Source organism: Scyliorhinus torazame, chromosome 2 (genome assembly GCF_047496885.1).
Source record: "Scyliorhinus torazame isolate Kashiwa2021f chromosome 2, sScyTor2.1, whole genome shotgun sequence".
Taxonomy (NCBI): Eukaryota; Metazoa; Chordata; class Chondrichthyes; order Carcharhiniformes; family Scyliorhinidae; genus Scyliorhinus; species Scyliorhinus torazame.
The window spans coordinates 97,749,015-97,773,067 of NC_092708.1; the positions used below are offsets into that span (position 1 = coordinate 97,749,015).

General features: G+C 47.2%; 1 protein-coding gene across 3 annotated transcripts in view; it reads left to right on the top strand.

The window, feature by feature from the left end:
* Window positions 1-19,246, top strand: part of itgb6 (integrin, beta 6) — a 139,927-nt gene extending 120,681 nt beyond the window's left edge. For all 3 annotated transcript variants that reach the window (XM_072474525.1, XM_072474518.1, XM_072474534.1), the window contains 3 exons: window positions 936-1,055; window positions 17,014-17,180; window positions 18,389-19,246. In XM_072474525.1, coding sequence (XP_072330626.1) covers window positions 936-1,055; window positions 17,014-17,180; window positions 18,389-18,484 — 383 coding nt within the window. In that variant the 3' untranslated portion in view covers window positions 18,485-19,246. The remainder of the gene's footprint in view (window positions 1-935; window positions 1,056-17,013; window positions 17,181-18,388) is intronic.
* Window positions 19,247-24,053: the final 4,807 nt, after the last annotated feature.

Genomic DNA, 24,053 nt, shown 5'->3' on the forward strand with positions numbered 1-24,053 from the left:
TGCAATAAACCTTTCAAATTTGGGGAAAAAATTACTTTTTCCAGAAGTCGTATATGATTTTTAAAAATTAGGCTATTTTCATAAAGGTGCACTCCTGCAGGTCATCTCAAACACATGCATAATGGGGAATCATAGGCGCACTGCCCATGAATTTCTATACATTAAAAATGAGTAAACTTGGTACAACTATGTGAAAAGATTCTAAGGTAATGTAGTACTGCAAGGGTTAAATACTGAATTCAGTTATTTTGAATCATGAAGAATAAAGATCTCAAATAAATTAAAATAAAAGTCAGTATAGATTTGTTATTGTAGCCCCTCAAAATTTCAGTGTAATGAAATGGTGGTCACACAACTTAAAAACAAACATGATTTCTGAATTGTAATGCTTCACTTGTCTTATAGTTGGAAGTTCTCAGGTGAATACATTTCAAATGTTTTAGCTTTCTTCACTTTAGAAGTACCTGGCCTATCCCAAGAGCTTTCAGTATAATTTTGATTGCATGAACATATATTAAATGTAATAGAATCTAGACATGTTAGTTGTTGGAACTAACAATGAACAAAGTATAATCTACATTGTATCATGGGTATTGTGGACCATTAAGTATAAAATAAAGTATATTATGAATGGTAAAAGAATGTGTGCAGCCGATTAAATTAACTTCTTATGAAAGAAAGTTGACAGATGCATTTGTTGGCCAATGCTAATGGACCACCCCTGGAGCTACTAAAATCAGACAGGGCCCTTTCTGGCAAAACATTTATGTGGAAACTGAGATTTCAAAAGTGCTGTAATGCGGAATTATTTTATCATTCCTTAAAAAGACAAATACAACCATTCAAGACGATAGTCAGTGTATAGCAGTTGTGACTTTACAGATTTTTAAAAAAATGTTAAAAATTGAGTGTGTATATTCCCAAACTTTTTATAGAATTTGAAGAAAACCAATCTGTCTACTGTTCTTTGAAAAGTGGCAATGATTGCACAATGTCATTCCATATTGTCAAAGATGAACATGGAAGATCCCATCTTTTTGATTTAAAACAAACAGGTGAGCGTGGGCAATACATAAATTTATATTGAAGTCTTGTATCTAGCCTTATCCATGTGTTGTTCTCTGCCTTGCTCGAACCAGATGGCTTTGATGTGTAGTGTTGATCAGAGAACGAATCTTGTAAATAACCAAATTATTTATTTAACACGACAATTGGATTCAACACTTATCGCTAAGAACTGGGGCAGCACGGTAGCCTTGTGGATAGCACAATTGCTTCACAGCTCCAGGGTCCCAGGTTCGATTCCGGCTTGGGTCACTGTCTGTGCGGAGTCTGCACATCCTCCCCGTGTGTGCGTGGGTTTTCTCCGGGTGCTCCGGTTTCCTCCCACAGTCCAAAGATGTGCAGGTTAGGTGGATTGGCCATGATAAGTTGCCCTTAGTGTCCAAAATTGCCCTTAGTGTTGGGTGGGGTTACTGGGTTATGGGGCTAGGGTGGTGGTGTTGACCTTGGGTAGGGTGCTCTTTTCAAGAGCCGGTGCAGACTCGATGGGCCGAATGGCCTCCTTCTGCACTGTAAATTCTATGAAATGAAAACTAACAGTTGATTAAACACAAATAAACTATACTCATCTAATATCTAACTCACTAACAGATTAACTACTCGCTTGCTCTCTCACTATCTTCAGTACTCCCAGCCAGCTCCTGCTCCTACCACCTACCCCAACCTTCTGTCCCATAAGGATCAATGTCACCCCTTATCTTCCTCTATGATTAGCTCCCTCTAGTGGCTGTCTGTACACATTCCATTAACCCTTACATTACCTTCATGTATTTCTGGATGTTACACATGTGCAAAGCAAAAATTATCAACTTGCTAAAATAAGGAAAAACTGTTAAATTGTGAATTAAGCATCTAAATTAAATGTGAACCATTCAAAAACAGTTCAATTTCATTGATAGGTGCAAATGAAGAATTATTATGCTGACAAATCAAATGAGTCCTTTTCCAAAAAAGCTACTGATCCGAAAATGGCAAATGAGTGGAGGTGACAAGTTAAATTGATGCAGAATTTGAAGAAGTTAGTCTGAGCCACCAGCTAAGGAATTCAAGAACTGAATTAGGCCATTCAGTCCCTTGAGTCAGTTCCACCAATCAATCAAATCACAGCTGGTCTGCATTTTGCCAGCCTTTCATCCATATCCCCATATGACGTTGCCTAACAAAACTATCAATCTCAGTCTTTAAAATTTAAATTAACCAACATCCAGAGACTTTTTGGGGGACTGTGTTCCAGATTTTCACTATCGTTTCTGTGGAAAGAATGCTTCCTGGTTTCTCTTATAAATAGCCGAACCACACTTTTAAAATTGTGTCCTCTTGTCATGGATTCTTCCACCAGAACAAATGTCTCAGGTGGGTAAAACACCCATTGGCTGTGCTGCTGGCTTTTGCCTCTGAATGGGCAGCACGGTAGCATAGTGGTTAGCACAGTTGCTTCGCAGCTCCAGGGTCCCAGGTTCGATTCCGGCTTGGGTCACTGTCTGTGTGGAGTCTGCACATCCTCCCCGTGTGTGCGTGGGTTTCCTCCGGGTGCTCCGGTTTCCTCCCACAGTCCAAAGATGTGCAGGTTAGGTGGATTGGCCATTCTAAATTGGCCTTAGTGGCCAAAAAGGTTAGGTTGGGTTACGGGGGGATAGGGTGGAGGCGTGGGGCTTATGTGGGGTGCTCTTTGCAAGGGCCGGTGCAGACTCGATGGGCTGAATGGCCTCCTTCTGCACTGTAAATTCTATGAATCTTTAAACACTTTGAAGAAGAAAACAGGAGGCAGATCCCACAGTGTCATGCTGGCAGCAGCAATTTGGGCTCAAAATAGATCCCCTTCGCACATCCCACCCCAAATCTCCCCAACATATGCCCACCTCCCCAGCACTGTCACCTGGCATTCCCCAGGCAGTGCTGAGGGACAATCAAGAGGGGAATTCCCACCCGTATAAGTGCCACTTTGGGAATCCCGCTCCTCCACCATTCCTGCTCAGCAAAAATGGTGGTGAAAAATTGCCCCAAAGCATTTCCAACTAATTGTGTGTCCTCTCTGCTGAACTTAATCCTTTAAATATTGGTCATAATTCTGGTAATTGGCATAATTCTGGTAAATCTGTGCTGCAACTCTTCCAAGACATATGAACTTACGTATGAACATGTTGTTTAGGAACAGTAAGGCTACTCAGCCCCTCAAGCCTGCTCCATCAGTGCAGGAAGAGATTGGGGCACCATTTAAAAATGCCGCCTCGATCCCTCGACCCCCCGCGTGACCCACGGACACCCACAATGCCCCGGCTCACCTGTTGGGAGGGTCTTGAGTGCCCCCCCTCCCAGCAGACCACCACATACCGATAGGGCATCCCCAGGTCTAATCCCAAGCGTGGGCAAAAATGACAGCCTGGCACCGTGGCACTTCCAGCATAGGGAAAGTGCCAGGCTGGCGGTGCTCGGGTGGCACCAGAGTTGCCAGGGTGCCAGCCTGGCCAGAGGCCGACCACCCGATTGTCTGAGAGACCCCCTCCCTCCCCCACAAGAACCATTCCGCCTATTTGTGGAGACCAGTGGTAAACGGCGCCCGGCTAAGGTCTCTTCGGTGAGGCCGTTCTATCCAGCAGCAACAAATGAGTTTTTAAGCTCTTTTAGCTGTGCAAATCTGGGTCCCTCATTCAAGGATCCAGATCGCGACATCTGTGAGATTTCGTTAGATCTCGCGAGGCATAACAACCGTCGTTATGGTTCTCCCGGGATCTACCAGCCACATCCCGTTCGATTCCGGCGGGACGCAGCAGGAAAATCACGCCCATCATCTCCATAACCACCCTGTCAATATACTTCAGGATCTCAAAGGTTTCGATCAAGTCGCCTTTTACTCTTCTCAATTCCTATGGATACAAGCCTAACCTATCCAACCTGCCCTCATATGTGGTCTGCCCATTCCTGGTATTAGTCTACGAAAGCTTCTGAGAACTGCTTCTAACACATTTACATCTTTCTTTAAATAAGGACACCAATGCTGTCTACAGTACTCCAGATGTGGTCTCACAAATAACCTGTACAACTGAAGAATAACCTGCCTACTTTTGGAATCAATTCCCCTCACAATAAATGATAATATTCAATTAGATTTCCTAATTAATTGCTGCATCTGTATACTCGCCTGTTGTGCTTCATGCACTCGGACACCCAGATCCCACTGAATCTCAGATCTCTGAGATTCAAATAAGGAGTCTTCCATTTAAGATGGAGATGAGAAGGTCTTTTTCTCTCAGAGGGTCGTGAACCTTATGAATTCCGTTACCCAGAGAGAGGTGGAAGTAGCATCAAATAATATATTTAAGGCAGAGATAGATAGATTCTTGACTAACAAGGGAGTTAAAGGTTATCATGGGTAGGCGGAATGTGGCATTCAAGCCACAATCAGATCAGCCAAGATCTTATGGACTAGCGGAGCAGGTTTGAGGGGCCGAATGGCCTAATCTTGCTCCTGATGTGTATGTTCACAGATTTGGATGTCAGACAATCGGTCTGAAAACACAGGTAGTGGAGCGATATAGCTAGATATCATCAGTGTACATAAGGAACTTGACCCTGTGTTTTGGATGATCTCACTAAGAGAAAGTTTGTAAATGAGGATGAGGAGAGAGCCAAAAATAGATCTTGTGCAGGGGCGTTAAGAGAAGTAATTTCTCTGAACATAACTGGCTAGGTAAGAGTGAAATAAAGCAAGGGCAATGCCAGTGCACTGGGCAACAGAGGAGACGGATTGAAGGATTATTGTATGCTCGACTGTGTCTGAAGCTGCAGAATGGTAGAGAAGGACAAAGAGGCACACTGCACTAAGGTTACAATTACAGAGCATATAATTTGTGACTTTGTTAGTGCCGTTTCATGTTGTGTCTGAGGGTAAACCCTGATTGTGGAGATTCAATCATGGATTTACAGATCAGGCACAGATTTGTGAGCCAACGCCCAAGGACTTTAGAAAGAAAAGGAAAAAGGGAAGTTGGAGATGAGGCAGTAGCTTGTAAGGACAGAGGGGTAAAGGATAGTTTTTTTCAGCTGAAGTGTGATGACAACAGACTTGAAGGTGGGGGCGTGGAAGCACTTGAACTGAGGGAACCATTTATGATGTCAGCTAGCATGGAGGTCAGGAAGTGAAGTTTAATTGTTAGGAATTTAATGGGATCCAGAGAGCAGAAGGCAGGTGATGTGTTGGGCACTTTGCTACACAGACGAACCAACACGGTTGCGAATGGTACAACTCAGTTTTATTACTAACATTTATTTACAGTGATAAACTGGTTACTGAGGTTCGATCATAACCCTAGAATCTGTGGACCTATTCCTAATACTATCTTGTTGTGGCACTCAGCACATGGTGGATGTCTGAGTGGCTTGCTATGAGCTCTGTGCCCTGAGCTGCCTCCTGCTGGAATGCCCAGGAAGTGTCGTGTTCCCTGTTTTGTACTGTGTATGCTCTTGCCTGTGATTGGCTGTGGAGTTGTGTGTGTTGAATGGTCTGTTGATCTGTCCATCAGTATGTATGTATGTTTGTGCTATGATGTTTACCTGAATATCATGACAGTAGGTTTCATAGACCAATTGAATTTCATAGACCAATGAATTTGGACAGGTCAGGAGGGGATTTAAGAAGGAACTGAGGAGCTGTGTGTTCAGTGATGGGGAAAAAAACTTTAGGGGAGGGCTCAGGGAAGGGTGGAGGATGGGGGAGCCCGTGGCAAAGGCAGCAAACTGTTGAAGAAAGTATTTGTTATTAAAGGTGGGGGAGGAGAGATCAAGAGAAACAGGTTTATGAAGTTGACCGATAATGGCAGTCTGATGCTAAAATTACTTTTAGGATGATTCATGGGCAGTGAACAACTTTGACAGAAGAGAGCAGGACCCCACAGAACAAAATAAAAAATGAGAAAAAACGAAAAGGCTGCACTTACAATCCTGGCTATGAGCCAGGAACTGACCTAGTGCTCTAAACCACTTCTCCAGAGTGCTTCTATCCCAGAGTGCCTCTGTCACGAGCCTCCACCTTACACACCATAGGCCCAAACATTGCCACTTTGAGGTGTCAGAGAATGAACCCCTTTTTATTGTCAATTTAACCTATGCCTCGTGTCCTTCTCAATTTTTTTCCAGCTCCTCTTTCCCTTGACTGTTCCACCCCAGACTTCTCAACTGTTTAGCATCTGAACAAATCACTCCACTTCCCAACCTTTGTGCTTACAAATCATAAATCAGGGATAGAAATGCTCTACATCTAGTGAGGTTCCATCACACTCCAAGCGCCAATTTTGAAGCACCATGCTTTATTAAATAGGCAAAATAATTATTAAAGAGAGCAAGAAAGCTAGTTATTTAATGCTGGCTTATTTAAATCAGTTACCCCAAGAAAAAAGTGAACTTTGTCTTTAAAGGGTGAGGTTAGGTTCTGCTTTATTTAGGAAGTTAAATGTTATAACTATGCTCCAGTCATAGGCAATTCTGAGTGATAACACAAGATGCAGTTTACATAAAAAAGTTATCTTACAAATACAATATTTATAAATATCTTACATTTAAATCTTTATGTTGGGTGTTTTACAATTCAATCTTTACTGAAGTCCTTTCATTCTTGTGCAATATAGTTAGCTTCTATAGACAAGCCTACATATTACCAATGAAATATATAAGGCAATATGCCATAAGTTAAATAGTAAATCCTCATGTGCAATAGTACTGCTGGTATAGTGTTGTTTAAATCATTCTTAATTAGCAGAGAGTACAAGGATATTAGGGAAATCTTGTGGTGCAGTGGGTAGATCCATGCCTTTTCAGCCAGGTTCAAGTACCATTCCAAGACTTTATGCCCAAGGAAGGTGCACTTGTATCAACTTGTAAATCCTTCAACACAAGCCAATGGCAGGCGGTAAGAGTGGGAGAGATTCCTGTGATGGAAAGACATTAGAGCCTCGACTTGTAGATTACACAATACATGTAAAATTGTATGTTGCCACAGCAATGTGGACTCATTAGGGTGCCAGTTGATTTAGCTGTCTGGAAGGCTGGTGTTAATCAGACTAATGCCAACATGGGGTTCATTACCCGTTCCACCCAGGATGGATTAGGGATCTGCCTCTTTTCCCAACCAGGGTAGAGATCGTGGAGCTGTGGGTCGGACCTGCCTTCAGGTAGAGAACTGAAGGAGAAGAAGATATGGCTATGAGATTATGGGGGGGGGGGGAGAAATATTTTGTGCCTGCATTTGCCATGACAACAAATGGTGACACGGGCGCAAAATCCCACAAGAGCTGGAAAACGAGTCTTGCCAACAAGATCTCTGTTTCCAATTTCCCCCAGCCGCTGCCAGTGATGTAAGAAGGTTCTGACCTTCCGCGTTTCATATATTGACATCCTATTAGCCGACTCCCCTACCGTATCGTCCCCCCACATTACAAATTCCCCCCTCGGGTAAGGTTTACAACTTTTTAAAAAAGTAACCAGATGGAGGGAGCGTGCAGGTAAATATAACCCTGGGGGCGAGAGAGGCATGGCTGGGAAGTACCTTGACAATTCACCCTGGCGGTGCCCCCTGCCAGTGATGTAATGAGGTTCCCACCCAGGAAGGTCAGGATTCTCGTTTCAAAGATTAGCATCCATTAGCTGCACAGCCGGCCTTTCACACAACAGTGGGCTCTAGCTAAAGTGTTCTTTCAGGGGTCAATGCAGACTCGATGGGTCGAATGGCCTCCTTCTGCACTGATTCTATGGAGAGTAAAATACCATCTATAACTCCTAGATTTTGAAGCACCTCATTGAAGAAAATGATCAACATTTCCTAATATATTGTAACTTTTGTTTCAGGCTTTTGTTAAAGTCACTAACTGATAAATATTTATAACATCTTTTGTCATCAGCAACAAAATATCTAACCATGTCTAACATTATAGTCAGACCAAAATTTAAACATTGAGGCTGACATGTTGATCTCACTTAATAGTAATCATGATGAAAAATTAAGGAAATTTAGTACGAGGCTCAAGTGAATTGTATTTTAATGTTGACCACAATCAGTTATGGCTTTTCATTTATCATTCAAAAATGATTACAAAGGCAGTGCTCACTGTGAGAAGAATGTAATTAACTAAAAATAAAACAATCACATTTAATGATTACAGACACCAAATATATTATTTTCACAAAGCTAATTAAATATTCAAACTGTTCTTATACTTTAACATGCAACACATTCCTCCACCAGTTTTTGATCACAGAGCAGCAGGGGATAGAGTGAGACTTTTTAAAAAAAAAATTTTATCAAAGGTTTTCATAAAATATCAACAACAAAATGAGAAAGAAAAAAGAACCCAACAGGGTTAAGTACAAAACACAATCTAAAAAAGCAACCCCCCCAAACCCCTCCCCCCCGTACATAAATAATAAATTAACATTAACACCCCGACTTAATGGGTGTATACACCCCCTCAAACCCTCCAGTGTAAATAGCATAAATAAAAATAAAGTAAACCCCCCCCCCACCGAGCTGCTGCTGCCATTGACCAATGCCTATCGTTCTGCCAGAAAGTCTAAGAACGGTTGCCACCGCCTAAAGAACCCTTGTACCGACCCTCTCAAGGCGAATTTCACCCTCTCCAATTTAATGAACCCTGCCATATCGCTGATCCAGGATTCCACGCTTGGGGGCCTCGCATCTTTCCACTGAAGGAGACTCCTTCGCCGGGCTACCAGGGACGCAAAGGCCAGAATTCCGGCCTCTTTCGCCTCCTGCACTCCTGGCTCCTCTGCCACCCCAAATATTGCAAGCCCCCAGCCCGGTCTAACCCTGGATCCTACCACCCTCGACACCGTCCTCGCTACTCCCTTCCAAAATTACTCCAGCGCTGGGCATGCCCAGAACATATGGGTGTGATTTGCTGGGCTCTTTGAGCACCTAACACACCTGTCCTCACCCCCAAAGAACTGGCTCATCCTTGTCCTGGCCATGTGTGCCCTGTGCAGCACCTTAAACTGTATGAGGCTGAGCCTCGCGCATGAAGAGGAAGAGTTCATCCTCCCTAGGGCATCTGCCCACGTCCCCTCTTCGATCTCCTCTCCCAACTCCTCCTCCCACTTACCTTTCAACTCCACCACCGAGGCCTCCTCCTCCTGCATCACGTGGTAAGTTTCTGAGATCTTCCCCACTCCCACCCACCCCCCCGAGAGCACCCTGTCCTGTACTGTGTGTGGCAGTAGCCGCGCGAATCCTACCACCTGCCGTCTGACAAACGCCCTTACCTGTAAGTACCTGAAGGTGTTCCCCGGGAGAGCCCGCACTTCTCCTCCAGCTCACCCAAGCTCGCGAACTTCCCGTCCACAAACAGGTCCCCCAACTTTCGTATCCCTGCCCTGTGCCACCCCGAAAACCCTCCACCTGTTCTTCCTGGAGCAAACCGGTGGTTTCCCCGTAATGGGGTCCACGCCGTAGCTCCAACATCCCCCCTATGCCGCCTCCACTGCCCCCAAATTTTGAGGGCCGCCACCACCACCGGGCTCGTGGTATACCTCCTTGGACGGAGCGGCAGTGGCGCCGTTGCCAGTGCCCCCAGATTCGTACCCACACAGGACGCCGTCTCCAGCCTCTTCCATGCAGCCCCCTTCCCCTCCGACACCCACTTGCGCACCATCGTCGCATTGGCGGCCCAGTAGTACCCACAGAGGTTGGGCAGCGCCAGTCCCCCCTATCTCTACTCCGCTCCAGGAACACCCTTCTCACCCTCGGAGTCACTTGCACCCACACAAACCCCATTATACTCCTGTTAACCCGCCTGAAAAAAGCCTTCGGGATAAACACGGGGAGGCACTGCAACAGGAACAAAAACCTTGGGAGCACCGTCATTTTGATTGACTGCACCCTGCCCGCCAAGGACAGCGGCAACGCATCCCACCTCTTGAACTCCTCCTCCATTTGCTCCACCAGCCTTGTAAAATTAAGCCTATGCAGGGCCCCCCAGCTCCTGGCGACCTGAACCCCCAAATATCTGAAGCTCCTCTCCGCCCTTTTTAGTGGGAGCTCGCCAATCCCCCTCTCCTGGTCCCCTAGCTGAACTACGAACAGCTCGCTCTTCCCCATATTCAGCTTGTACCCCGAAAAGTCCCCGAATTCCCGAAGGATCCTGATTACCTCTGGCATTCCTCCCACCGGGTCCGCCACATACAGCAGCAGGTCGTCCGCATAAAGCGACACCCTATGCTCCTCCCCACCCCGCGCCAACCCCCTCCAGTTCCTCGACTCTCTCAGTGCCATAGCCAGGGGTTCAATCGCCAGTGCGAAGAGCAGGGGGGACAGGGGGCAACCCTGTCTCGTCCCTCGGTGCAACCGAAAGTACTCGGACCTCCTCCTATTTGTGGCCACACTCGCAATCGGGACCTCATACAACAGCCTAACCCACCTGACAAACCTCTCCCCAAACCCGAACCTCTTCAGCACCTCCCACAGGTACCCCCACTCTACCCTATCGAAGACTTTCTCAGCGTCCATCGCCACCACTATCTCCGCCTCCCCCTCCCTCGCCGGCATCATGATAACATTCAAAAGCCTCCGCACTTTCGCGTTCAACTGTCTCCCCTTCACAAACCCCGTCTGGTCTTCATGGATGATCTGCGGCACACAATCCTCAATCCTCGTGGCTAAGACCTTCGCCACCACCTTGGCATCTACATTTAGCAAGGAAATCGGTCTGTAAGACCCACATTGCAGGGGATCCTTGTCCCGCTTCAGGATCAAGGAGATCAGTGCCCGGGACATCGTCGGGGGTAAAGCCCCCCCCTCCCTTGCCTCATTAAATGTCCTAACTAACAGCGGGCCCAACAGGTCCATATATTTTTTATAGAACTCGACCGGGAAACCGTCCGGCCCCGGTGCCTTCCCCGCCTGCATGCTTCCTATCCCTTTGATCAGCTCCTCCAGCCCAATCGGGGCCCCCAGTCCCGCCACCAGTCCCTCTTCCACCTTTGGAAACCTCAATTGGTCCAGGAAACGGCCCATCCCTCCCTCCTCCCGTGGGGGTTCGGATCGGTACAATTCCTCGTAGAAGTCCCTGAAGACCCCATTGATGCCAACCCCAGTCCGCACCACGCTCCCTCCCCTGTCCTTAACTCCCCTGATCTCCCTAGCTGCCTCCCGCTTCCGAAGTTGATGCGCCAGCATCCGGCTTGCCTTTTCCCCATACTCGTAGACCGCCCCCTGGGCCTTCCTCCACTGCACCTCCGCCTTCCTGGTGGTCACCAGGTCGAATTCGGCCTGGAGGCTGCGCCTCTTCCTCAACAATCCTTCCTCAGGCACTTTCGCATACCTCCTGTCTACCCTCACCATCTCCCCCACCAGCCTCTCCCTCTCCCCCCGCTCCCTCCGCTCCTTGTGGGCCCTAATCGAGATCAGCTCTCCCCTCACCACCGCCTTCAGTGCCTCCCATACCATCCCCACTCGGACCTCCCCGTTGTCGTTGGTCTCCAAGTACCTCTCTATACTTCCTCGGACCCGCTCGCTCACCTCCTCGTCTGCCAACAGCCCCACCTCCAAGCGCCACAGCGAGCGCTGGTCCCTCTCCTCCCCATCTCCAAGTCCACCCAATACGGGGCGGGGTCCGAAATGGCTATTGCCGAATACTCGGTACCCTCTACTCTCGCTATCAGCGCCGTACTCAAAATGAAAAAGTCGATTCGAGAATAAGCCTTATGGACATGTGAGAAGAAAGAAAATTCCCAAGCCCCCGGCCTTGCAAATCTCCAAGGGTCCCCCCCTCCCATTTGGTCCATAAATCCCCTCAACACTCTAGCCGCCGGCTTCCTACCCGTCCTAGACCTGGAGCGATCCAGTGCCGGATCCGACACCGTGTTAAAGTCTCCCCCCATTATCAGGCCCCCCACTTCCAAGTCTGAGATCCGACCCAACATACGCCGCATAAAACCCGCATCGTCCCAGTTCGGAGCATACACATTGACCAGTACCACCCTCTCTCCCTGCAACTTACCACTTACCATTATGTACCTACTGTCTTTATCTGCCACAATGCTCGACGCCTCGAATGACACCTTCTTTCCCACCAAGATCGCCACCCCTCGATTTTTTGCATCTAGCCCTGAGTGAAACACCTGACCTACCCACCCTTTCCTCAGTCTTACCTGGTCTGCCACCTTCAGGTGTGTCTCCTGGAGCATAACCACATCCGCCTTGAGCCCCTTCAGGTGCGCGAACACGCGGGCCCGCTAAACCGGCCCATTCAGTCCCCTTACATTCCAGGTTATCAGCCGGATCAGGGGGCTACCCGCCCCCCCCCCCCCCGCCCCCGCCGACTGGCTGACCCCTCCTCGGTCAGCCAGGCGTCCGCACTCCACACCCGGCCCGTTCTCCACAGCGGCATAACTCCATCTCGACCCCTCCCCCACTCGCTCCAGCTCCTCCTTGACCTTAGCAGCAGCAACTCAATTCCCCCCCCCCCCCCCGGGCTAGGACCCATCCTAGCTGGTTTACTCCCCCTATTGCACTTCCGCAAGTCAGCTGACTCCTGCTGACCCCGGCCACTCCTGCCTCCCCTTCGACTCCTCCCATTGTGTGGCACACACTCCTCTTCCACTCCCCATCCACAGGCTCTCCCCCTCACCCCTCCGTTCTAAGCACGGGAAACAATCCTTGCTTCCCCGCCCCGCCCCCGCCCCCCCCCCCCCCCCCCACCCCCCACCCCCAGTCTTCAGCATGGGAAAGAAGCCCGCGCTCTCCACCTACCAGGCCCCGCCACCAACCAAAACAGTGCTCAATCCACCCTCCCCAACCCGAAAGAGAAAAACACAGAGAAAAAGAAACCCAAAACAATGCAAAGGCCCCCCCGCCGCCCCCCCCGAACCAATAATAGGCATAACATATCCACCACAGTCCCCAATCGCCCATCCCGACCCTCAGTCTGTGTCCAGCTTCTCGGCCTCAACAAAGGCCCACGCCTCCTCTGGAGACTCAAAATAATGGTGCCGGTCCTTGTAGGTAACCCACAGTCGCGCCGGCTGCAACATGCCAAACTTCACCCCCTTCCTGTGCAGCACCGCCTTCGCTCGATTGTACCCGGCCCTCCTCTTCGCCACCTCCGCACTCCAGTCCTGATATATCCGAACCTCCACGTTCTTCCACCTGCTGCTCCTCTCCTTCTTGGCCCACCTGAGCACACGGTCCCGATCGACGAACCGATGGAACCGCACCAGCACCGCCCGCGGAGGCTCGATAGCCTTGGGCCTCCTCGCCAACACTCTATGGGCCCCTTCCAGCTCCAGGGGCCCCTGGAAGGACCTCGCTCCCATCAGCGAGTTCAACATGGTGACCACATAGGCCCCCACGTCCGGCCCCTCCAGCCCCTCCGCGAGGCCCAGAATCTGCAGATTCTTCCGCCTTGACCGATTCTCCATCTCCTCGAACCGCTCCTGCCATCTCTTGTGGAGCGCCTCGTGCGCCTCCACCTTTACCGCCAGGCCTAAGATCTCGTCCTCATTGTCAGAGATCTTTTGTCGAGCCTCTTGGATCGCCACCCCCTGGGCCGTCTGTGTCTCCAGCAGCTTATCAATAGAAGCCTTCATCGTCTCTAGCAGGTCCGTTTTAATCTCTCTGAGGCAGCGCTGGATACCCTCCTGCTGCTCCTCCGCCCATTGCATCCACGCTGCCTGGTCTCCGCCCGCCGCCATTTTGTCCTTCTTCCCTCCCTTCTTCTGGTCCACCACCATCTTTTTTGTCGCCCCGCTCCTAGTTAAAGCCATATACTGACGGGGAGCTATTATTAACTCCTTCCCACACCGGGAAAAGGTGAAAAGGTGCCCTTGGGGGCCCTGAAAAGAGCCCAAAAGTCCGTTTTTGCGGGAGCCGCCGAATGTGCGACTTAGCTCCGCATAGCCGCAAGCGGAAGTCTCAAGAGAGAATCCTTTTGGCAGTGTTCGCTTCACCAATCTGCCCCAAAAAGTCTGTGGAAACTCCTGAAAAAGGTCTGAAAGTCCGTTCCAGACGAGAGCTGCCAAATGCGCGACCTACTCCTCTATGGCCGCCACCGGAAGCCTCGTCCCCGCTTCTTCAATGGCCTTGGTAGATCTTTTCACAGTTGTTCCCTCTGCTGCTAGAATTCACCTTTAATACTGGCCCTCAAGTCAGCTTGCAGCTTTAAGCTTGCCCTTCCCCCGCCTGTATGATGGAAGAGGCCCCTCTCTCCCCTGCAGTTACAGCTAAATCTTTTACTGTTTCTGCCGGGTCTGGTAACCAAGAGACATACCATTCCTGGGGGAGACTGTCAGGGGAATGTTGCAGTCTTCTTCCCACACCGGGAAATGTCAAACAAATGCCCCTGAAAAGAGCCCAAAAGTCCGTTCCAAGCAGGAGCTACCAAATATGCGACCTAGCTCTGCATAGCCGCACCCGGAAGTCCATAGAGTGAGACTTATGCATGGATTTTCATCCACAAGGCAGGTAAGGAAGAGTCCAGAAAATTCCTGGCTCAGCCATTCCGTCTTCAGAGAAAATGCCCACCAAGGTGGAATCTTCATTGCTGGGAGTTGGTTGCAGGCTGGAATCGGACCACCTGATCCAGGAAGAAGTGCTGAGGCAGCCACAGCGGCTGCTGTGTATGGAGGCAGACTGATTAAAAGACCCGTCTGAGTGGCGTGAAACTTGGTCCCGATGAAAGAAAAATGAAAAGGTCCTCCATTCCTCATTCCTCTCATCCCCTCATCCCGCCAAGCACTTCCCATGCCCATTCAGGCCAGCTCATGCACCTTCATGCCCCCATGCCAGACTCTGCCCTTCCACCCACCCCTCATGCCCCCCATGCCAGGTTCTGGGACTTTCATGTTCATTGATCCAATGTACACCTTCTAGAAGCAATAAAAAACACAGTATAAAGTGGAACATTGAAAAAAACTTCTGGAAAAATGTATTCCACTGATCACTTTCTCCTATGGAAAAAGCATGGGTGACAAGCCAATGTAAGAGTCAAACATTCAGGCCCTATGAAGTTTCAAAAACCACGAACAAGAAGCTCTTGAAACTCAACGTGTGTCAAGAAACATTGCAGAACATTGCTTCATTATATGTGTTTGGCTGAGAATCCAGACATCCATTGGAATAACAACACCTGCACCGCAGAGAAAACATTGTGATTGATAGCTCAGGCTCTCTGATCTTTGCAGTCAATTTCACAATGTTTGTTGACATAACTCAAGTAATTTGAAGTATTTGTGGCTTTTGAAACTTCAAAAGGTCTGGATGATTGACATTTTTATTAGCTTGCCATCCAAACTTGTTTCATTGGAGAAAGAGATTAGTGAATTACATTTTTCAAAGCTTGTTTGTAAACATCCCATTGTAGACTTCAGTATTGACTGGTTCTAGAACAGTGCACAGTGGGCCAATGGGCATGGACATTCATAAGTTCATAAGATGTAGGAGCAGAATTAGGCCATTTGGTCCATCGGGTCTGCTCACCATTCAATCATGGCTGATCTCATCCTGGCTTTAATTCTACGATCCTGCCCTTTTCCATAATGCTTACACCATTACACCCATAACCAATTAAAAAGCTATAAATGTCAACATTCCATTCTCTTTCTTTATTATCTGCTGTACCTGCATACTAGTTTTATGTGACTCATGAACAAGGACCCCCAGATCCCTCTGCAATGGATCACCCCAAAGTCTCTCCCCATTTAGATAATAAGTTGCATTCTCATTTTTCCAGCCAAATAAATGACCTCACATTAAACTCTATTTTGGCCCACTCTCCAAACCTATCTATATCCATTTCTTATTTCCTCATTGCAACTTACTGTCTCACCTATTTTTGTGTTGTTGCCAATTTGGCTGTAGAACCTTCTATCCCTGTATCCAAGTGGTTTATATAGATTGTAACTAGCTGGGGCCCAAGGAACAACCCCTGGGTACCCCACTAGTTACATCTTGCCATCCAGAAAAAGACCCATTCATCCTGACTCTCTGTCTTCTGTCCAAGCTAATAAATGACCCCTAACCCCATGTGATCTCACCTTGTGAACTGCCAGAGCCTGGCATAGGGAGCATGAAGACCATAGAGGATGGGTGGAAGATCAGAGCCTGGCTTAAGGGACATGAGGAGCCTGAGGGTGTGGGTGGAAGGGCAGAGCCTCGCATAGGAGGAATGAGGGGACAAAGAGGGTGGATGGAAGGGTAGAACCTAGCATTGGGGGGCGTGTGGGGACAGTGTGCAGGCGTAACTTGGCATTGGGTGCATGAGGGGACCTTTTGAACTTGCCCTTTGCTCCCTCATGCACTCTATCATTTACAACTCCTTTCGGGGGCCATGAATCACAACCCTTTAAAAACCTGGGAAGACTGTAAGAAAATTGTCGAGGAGCAGGAGACACCTATCTCCACAATGGAGCTGACCAGATCCAGAGTGCCATATGTAGGATTCTGACAGGAAGAAGCCTGCACTCTTTTAAAGCACTCCTGAAAATCATACAGTCCAATTCTGGGTTTGGGAATCCCGGAATCAGGACCTTTCATCGATAAAATCATAGAATTTACAGTGCAGAAGGAGGCCATTCGGCCCATCGAGTCTGCGCCGGCTCTTACAAAGAGCACCCTACTGGAGCCCATGTATCTACCCTATCCCGTAACCCAGTAACCTCTACTTAACATTTTTTGGACACTAAGGGCAATTTAGCATGGCCAACCCACCTAACCCGCACATCTTTGGACGGTGGGAGGAAACTGGAGCACCCGGAGGAAACCCACGCAGCCACAGGGAGAGCAGGCTACCATTACTAATGCAGACAGTGTAATGCATTCAATGTTATATTTCATCTTGATCTCCCATTCTCTAACATAATTCTTGTGTCTATTACAACTTGTCATCATAAAAATAACATTCCTGCATCTGAACAACTGTCACACATTGAAATATTGTATTCTTTGTACAGAATGCCCCTTGCCTCCAAATGTATTTATGATAGTTCTGGGAATTTCTTTGGCAATCCTTGTCGTTGGTTTGGTTATCCTCAGTATTTGGAAGATGTTTATATCCATTCACGACCACAAAGAAGTGGCCAAATTTGAAGCTGAACGAGCAAAAGCTAAGTGGCAAACGGTATGTATTTAAAATTAAATTATTTATACTTTTAGTTTCCATCGCACATTTAATAAAATGCAAATATTTAAGAGGCTACTGAATTAAGAGAGATGTAATGCATATTTTGTAATTCTAATAAGCTGGATAGCTAAAGCTTCAGTGGGCAAACTGGAAAATGTACAACAAAGGGTGCGATCCTCCAGTACTGCTGTGTTGGAAAAGCAGCTCATCGTGGCATATGGTGGCCGTTGAAAGCCGGGAGACCCCGCTCCCGGGATCTATCCAGCCCGCAAAGCCTTACGAGACTCAACGTTATCTCGCGAGACATTGCAAGGTGAATCCCACCAACAATGGGCGGGATCACCTTTTGGCAAATCTGCATATGAGAGCAAGGCAGATTCCCGAGGTAACAGAGGCTTTGGGGTTCAATCGCTTCATCGCGGGGACCTTGGGCGAGTGCAGTTTGATATTGGTCGCCACAAACAGGGACCAGATGGAATGGCACTTGTGGGGGTCTCAAAAGGGATCGGATGCCCCCAGCTCCATGCCCTTTGGGCAGGATGGTACCCTGGCACTGCTGGTGCCACTTGGATACCCTGTCAGTGCCACCAGGGCACATTGGCAGTGCCAGCCTGGCACATTGGCTGTGCCACCTTGGTGCAGAGGCACTGCCAATGTGGCATTTTGGTACAGCCAAGATGCAAAGATGGCATTTTGTGCTCATGTGTGATCAGGCTGGGATTGTCTGGTGTGGGTTTTGGGCGGTATGGGGGGGTGGAGCCAGGGGACCCTCCCATATTGTGTTCGGTCTGGGGGGGGAGGTCAGGGATTATTTTGGGGGCCTCGGAGATCAGGACGCGATTTCAAAATGGCGTCCCGATCTCATGCTACAATGTTCAAAACGGGGCTATATGTGGCCTCAGCCGCACATTCCCCGTTCAAGCCCCTTATTCAAAGCGAGTTGCGTTGAACACACTTACTTGGGGACGATCGTGCCCCAAGTATTATTCAGACAAGTATATTGGTAAATTCTCGATTACCTTTGTGATAATTGCCAATACTGATGAGGTTTAGCAGCATTTGGAATGACGAAAAGGAAATTGGAGATAGTAAGTGTAGTATAAACTTACGGTGACAATAGAGATAATTCATATAATTCATTATGCTTTATGTGCATAACTGCATACATTTTCCAGTTACTTAATAATGTATTATTGTATTTTCAGGGTACAAATCCACTTTACAGGGGATCAATTTCCACATTTAAAAATGTGACCTACAAAAATTATGGGAAAAAAGAAGTTACTGCTATTGGGAATTGATGCTTAATTTATTGGAAAATTGTAAGTTTCACAAACAGGCCTGATGCACTTTTATATTCTTTTTTGTCTCGACCAAATCCATTTATATGCATATTTTAGATTTTTGCCTGCCTGGTATATATAGAGGTTGCAACACCATGTGTATATTTTGAATACTTTATGTATATATTAGAATGTTAGTGATGTTTCAATAATAACTTGTATTTATATAGTGTCTTTAACATAGAGCAAAATCTCAAGGCACTTTGGCAGAGCATTATCAAACAAACCTTGATACCAAGCCAGATGAGGAGATATTAGAACAGGTGACCAAGTGGGAGATTTTAAGGAATGTCTTAAGAGAGAAGTGAGAGGTGGAGAATGAAGAGATTTGGGGGGAGAATTTCAGCATTTAGTGCAAGTGAAATCTTGGCTGCCAATGATGGAATGATTGAAACAGGGGATGGTGAATTGAAAAGTCCAGAGATCTCAGAGCATTATAGGGCTGGAGAAGGTTAGATATTCAAGCAGTAGCTTAAAATTTTATACTATTATAAAAAATATAAATTTTAAAAATGCTTATTTCAATTTGAAGGACTGTTTCTGAGAAATTTACCCAAGTAATGTGGTTGTTAGTTTTCAAATAACTGCAAACCTCTTCCCGCCCCCTCCAATTCAAACGGCTATTGCCGTTGTTTTTCTGTGGAAAGGTCAATTCTGTATTTTGTTCAATGAATACTGTAATATGTATATTTAATGTGTATAAAGATACAAGATTGGAAATTGCTGTCTGAATTATTATTGTACGAACACTTAACATGTTCATTTAAAAAATATTTGGTCTACTATTTTAATGGAATGTAGGGCGCGATTTAATGCCCATGTTGCGCCCGAAAAGCAGCTTGCCGTGGTGCAGCGTGGCCGATAAAAGCTGGGAGACCCCACTCCTGGGATCTACCTGGCTTGCAATGCCTTCCGAGATCTAATACGATCTTGCGAGACGTAACAATGTGAATCCTGCCCATTGTGGGTAAGATCACATTTTAGAATATCTGCATATTAGAGTGAGACAGCTAGTCTCATTTTAATGTGCAGATTTCTGAATTACCTGAAGTGTGGGACCTATCCACTTTGCCTTGGAGATCTCATATGAGTGCCATTCAATACTGGTCTCCCGAACTGGGTACCAGATGAAATGGCACTTGTGGAGGTCTCCCAGGGGATTGGAGGCCCTCAGGTACGTGCCCTTAGGGCAGATTGGCATCCTGGCAGTGCCACCTGGGTACCAGGCTGGCATTGCCAAAATGCCAAGCTGGCATTTTTTTCAGTGGGTGTGATCGGGCTGGGGGTGCCCTGTGTGGGTTGAGGGGGTGTGGTGGTGTGATTGGGGCTTCAGGGGGTCGAGGGTCGCTTTGGAGGCTTTGGATATCAGGATGCTATTTAAAAATGGTGCCCTGGTCTCTTGCAACATGATGGAGTTCTGCTGATTGCAGCTCACGGTATACAAAATTGGGCTATGTGCGGCCTTTCCATTGAAGCCCCTTGTCAAACACGAATCGTGTTTTATCGCCTTGTGTTTCTCGGCTCTGCGAGCGCTGGGAAACACGCGGCTAAATGTGCTCGCTATGGGACTTTGTTCCCATGTAGTTAAATCCCGCCCGTAATCTATTGGTAAGAATTGGTAAAAATAAAGATGAAATAAATGAAATTGGGATAAAATAAAACAATTTAAAAAGGGAATTTAAAAGGGTAACTGTCTGAAGGGGGTTCAGACAGTTGCCCTTTTCAATTAGTATGTGAATTAGCATACCAATGAGAAAAGCAAATGTTTACCTATGTGACTCGGGGAAACAATGGCGTAAATAAGAGGTCATTTCAAAGGGGCGATCTAAGGGAATTGGCACATATGGGTCCATGTGGAAAGTCTGAGAACATGCACTAACAGATTCAAAAACAGCTTCTTCCCCACAGTTACCAGACTCCTGAATGACCCTCTTATGGACTGAACTGATCTTGCCAAACATCTTCTCTACTGTGTAGCACTACACTCCTTTTGCTTCACCCGATGTCTATATATTTACATTGTATATCTATCGTATGCCCTATGTTTTTCATGTATGGAACGATCTGCCTGGTCTGTAGACAGAACAATACTTTCACTGTATCTCAGTACACGAGACAAATCTAAATCTAAATCTAAAATCAAAGGAAAAGAATTATACACCCAATGCACAATAACTAGAGAAAGGGGGGCACAGTAGCAGCAGCTACAATCACAGCCATACCCAGCAGCAGAAAACAGTTTCCCCTGAAATCAAGTTATTCCTAAAAGGGCAGGAGGTTAAAATCAAAAACCTGAACCGAGAAGATTACAACTTCGCTGAAACTGAAGACGGTTTTCTTAAACTTGGACAAATAAAACGTGCATGGTAATTATCTGCTGGATTTAGCTCATCGAGTTATATAATATTGGATATTGTTTGTGAACAAAGAGGGGTCTCAGAGTTCACAAAATGTAGGTAGTTGAGAACAAAGGGGAAAGTTAATGTCATACTGTGTGTGTGTATAGCCATCGGTGCAGTTAAGTATACTGTTGTACTGTATTATAGCCCTTGTTGCTATGTGTTTTTCTTTAGTTCATAAATATTCTTTATTAATTGATCACAAAACAACTAGACTATTCCTTCCTGGTTTGCATATCTTTTCTCACATTACACCAAATTGAAAATATACACCACTGAGAACCAGTGTTCCAGATTACTCATAGGTTTTGGGATACCCTGGCATTTAACAGCAGCTGAGTTCCTAACATAAATTGGGGGCTCTTTGGCAGGATTTTGAAAAGCATAATTCCTCGGCTGTAGGGAAATTTGAGACTTTTAAACATAACAAGAGTGAGGAAAGTGTGGAACCAAGTGAGGATGTGTGTCGTTTAAAATAAGGTGACTGCAACATGACTCTTGCATTGGCTAAGACAATATAACCAAGGAAAGTCTGAAAAGTATACCTAAAGCTATATTGATGGAATTGTCGCTTACGTTACAATTAGGATTACCTGTAAGGACTAAGAAAGCTGAGGTAATTGAACGAACAGTGAAGCATTTAAATGTAAAAGAGTTGTCAGATAGACCAAATTCTTCAAAAAGTGAGAAAATCAAATTAGCTAAAATTCAATTACAAATGGAACAATTAGAAATGAAGAAAAAAAATAAAGAGAAAGAAATAGAAATTAAGAAAATTGAATTGGAGGGAAAGGGAAAAGAGAAAGAAATATAAATTATTTTCTAAAAACCAAAAAGAAAGGGAAAGAGAGGAAATAGACGAAGAGAGCCCTTTTCAAAGTGAATCGGAAATGGAGGCGTTGTGATTGGCAACTTCCACAAACCATCAAAGAGCAAGTGCATTGCAGTCACACGCTTGAGTGATTGGAAAGTACTTCGTGATTGAAATACATTTACCTCTGGTGTGGTTGATGTTTGTAAACATCGGGGTTTCAGCACCTAGAGTCACTCATCCATGAAGGGAGATGAATGAGTCAAGGCTGCAGCTGGTCTGTGGTTTGTCAATCACAGTTCACTACTAGAAAGGAACCCCCCCCCCCCAGCACCACCCTCACCACCACCTCACTACTTTCCTCACTATCTCCGCACCCCACAACATCCTCACCCCCACTTCCACATCACCCTCACCCCCACCCTCAACCTACACCACTCTCACCACCCACCCACCCTCACACCACCTTCATCCCCACCCTCACTCAACACCAACCTCACTCTCACCACCCGCGCACCCTCACCCCACCACATTCATGCTCACCACCTGCGCACCCTCACGCCCACTCACCCTCCACCACACCCGTATCCCCACACAACCCTTATCCCCACCCTCAACCTGCACCACTCTCACCACCCATGCACCCGCACACCACCTTCACCTCCACCCTCACTCTACACCAACTCACTATCACCACGCACATACCCTCGCACCCACACACTCTCCACCACACCCGTATCCCCACACCACCCTCACGCACACGCTCAACCTACACCACTCTCACCACCCGCGCACCCGCACACCACCTTCACCCCCAACCTCACTCCACTCTTACACCAACCTCACTCTCACCACCCACGCACCCCCACGCCACCCTCACTCCCATGCTCACCCTACCACCCCCACTCATGCATCTTGTCTTGTGCCTTGCAGCAACTGCTGGAGATGGGGTGGATACATCCACCCAGCCAGTGCCACAGCCGGAACCCCCCGTGAGCCAAACATTGACGATGAGAGCAGCTTGTGTGGCAGCTCCCGATCCGAGACTCAGGAGACCCTAGTGCTCGAGTCTGAGGATGACATTTACTTCCCGTCACACCGTTTCCAACACCCTCCGCCATCCCGGAGACACTCACCTCGATTGGGCACTTTAGTGAAGAGGCTCCTGGGACACAATCTGGTGTGCACCACACACATGCTATGGTGAAGCAGGTGGAGATAGGAACTTCCAAGGGGGCTGACAGATGGAGAGCACGCCGACTCCAGGAATTAGATGCCATTGTAAGGGGAAAATTCGGGACAACGGATCAAGACCATAAATCATGGCTGACACTGTACCAGAAACAGGCAGGCAAAGGGTTAAATCAGATGGGTAGCACGGAAAGACCACACTTAAAAAGCACAGACACAGATCCTATCAGGACAATAAAGTATTCCCAATCAATACAAAGCCTGCATTTAATACCTCGTTATGAAACCCGGAACATATCTCAACCGCCACCCAAAAGCCATCACCATTTAATCTAGTTAAAGGGAGCTCTATTGTGAACCTAAATAAATCCTATTAAAATGCATGGTATTGACGTCAGAACCAGGAAGCCCGCGAAAAACTATGAATGAATGAAATCATGAATGAATGGACTGTGAAGTGGGAACCGGTAATGGCCCACTGAAACTAACCTACGATAAAACCTTCATGAATAAGCCCGCCAAGAATCATGTCTGCAGGGTAAACCTGTAAATATGCATGAACCCAAAAGCCTGCCAAAACTTGTAAGAAATCTGTACTATATAAGATAAAGCCTTTCTGTATGTATTTTGAGTTCAGTGTGGACCGTGCTGTCTTTTAACGCCGGCCCGCTGTGCTCCCTGGAGCTTCAGACAATAAACCCTGTCTTGCGATTCAAACTTCTGACTCAGGCTGAATTTTTCCCTGCAACACCATCCAGACAGGTTTTGGGCTCCTGGGACAGTCCCATCGATTGTGTAGATGCAGTCGCAGAGTCAGAGACTACATGATGGATTGTTGGTGAGCATCCAGTACCTGTAGGTGCAGTTGAAGGAGTCCAACCATGTGCAGGTGCAGGAGGTGGTGCCGACAATGCATGCCACCCAGGCTTACACCGCATGGGTGATGTCCGTGGTGGAGGCATTGGGGGCGATGGTATCAGCTGTGGATCTGCATGTCCAAGGCCTGGGGCATTCTTTGAAGGCACTGGCCAAGGCCCAGGACAGGGTTGTCACCTCACATGCAACCTTGCGCGAGAGCCACCTGAAAATTGTAGCGATGCTTTTGAGCGTGGCCCAGTCACAGCAG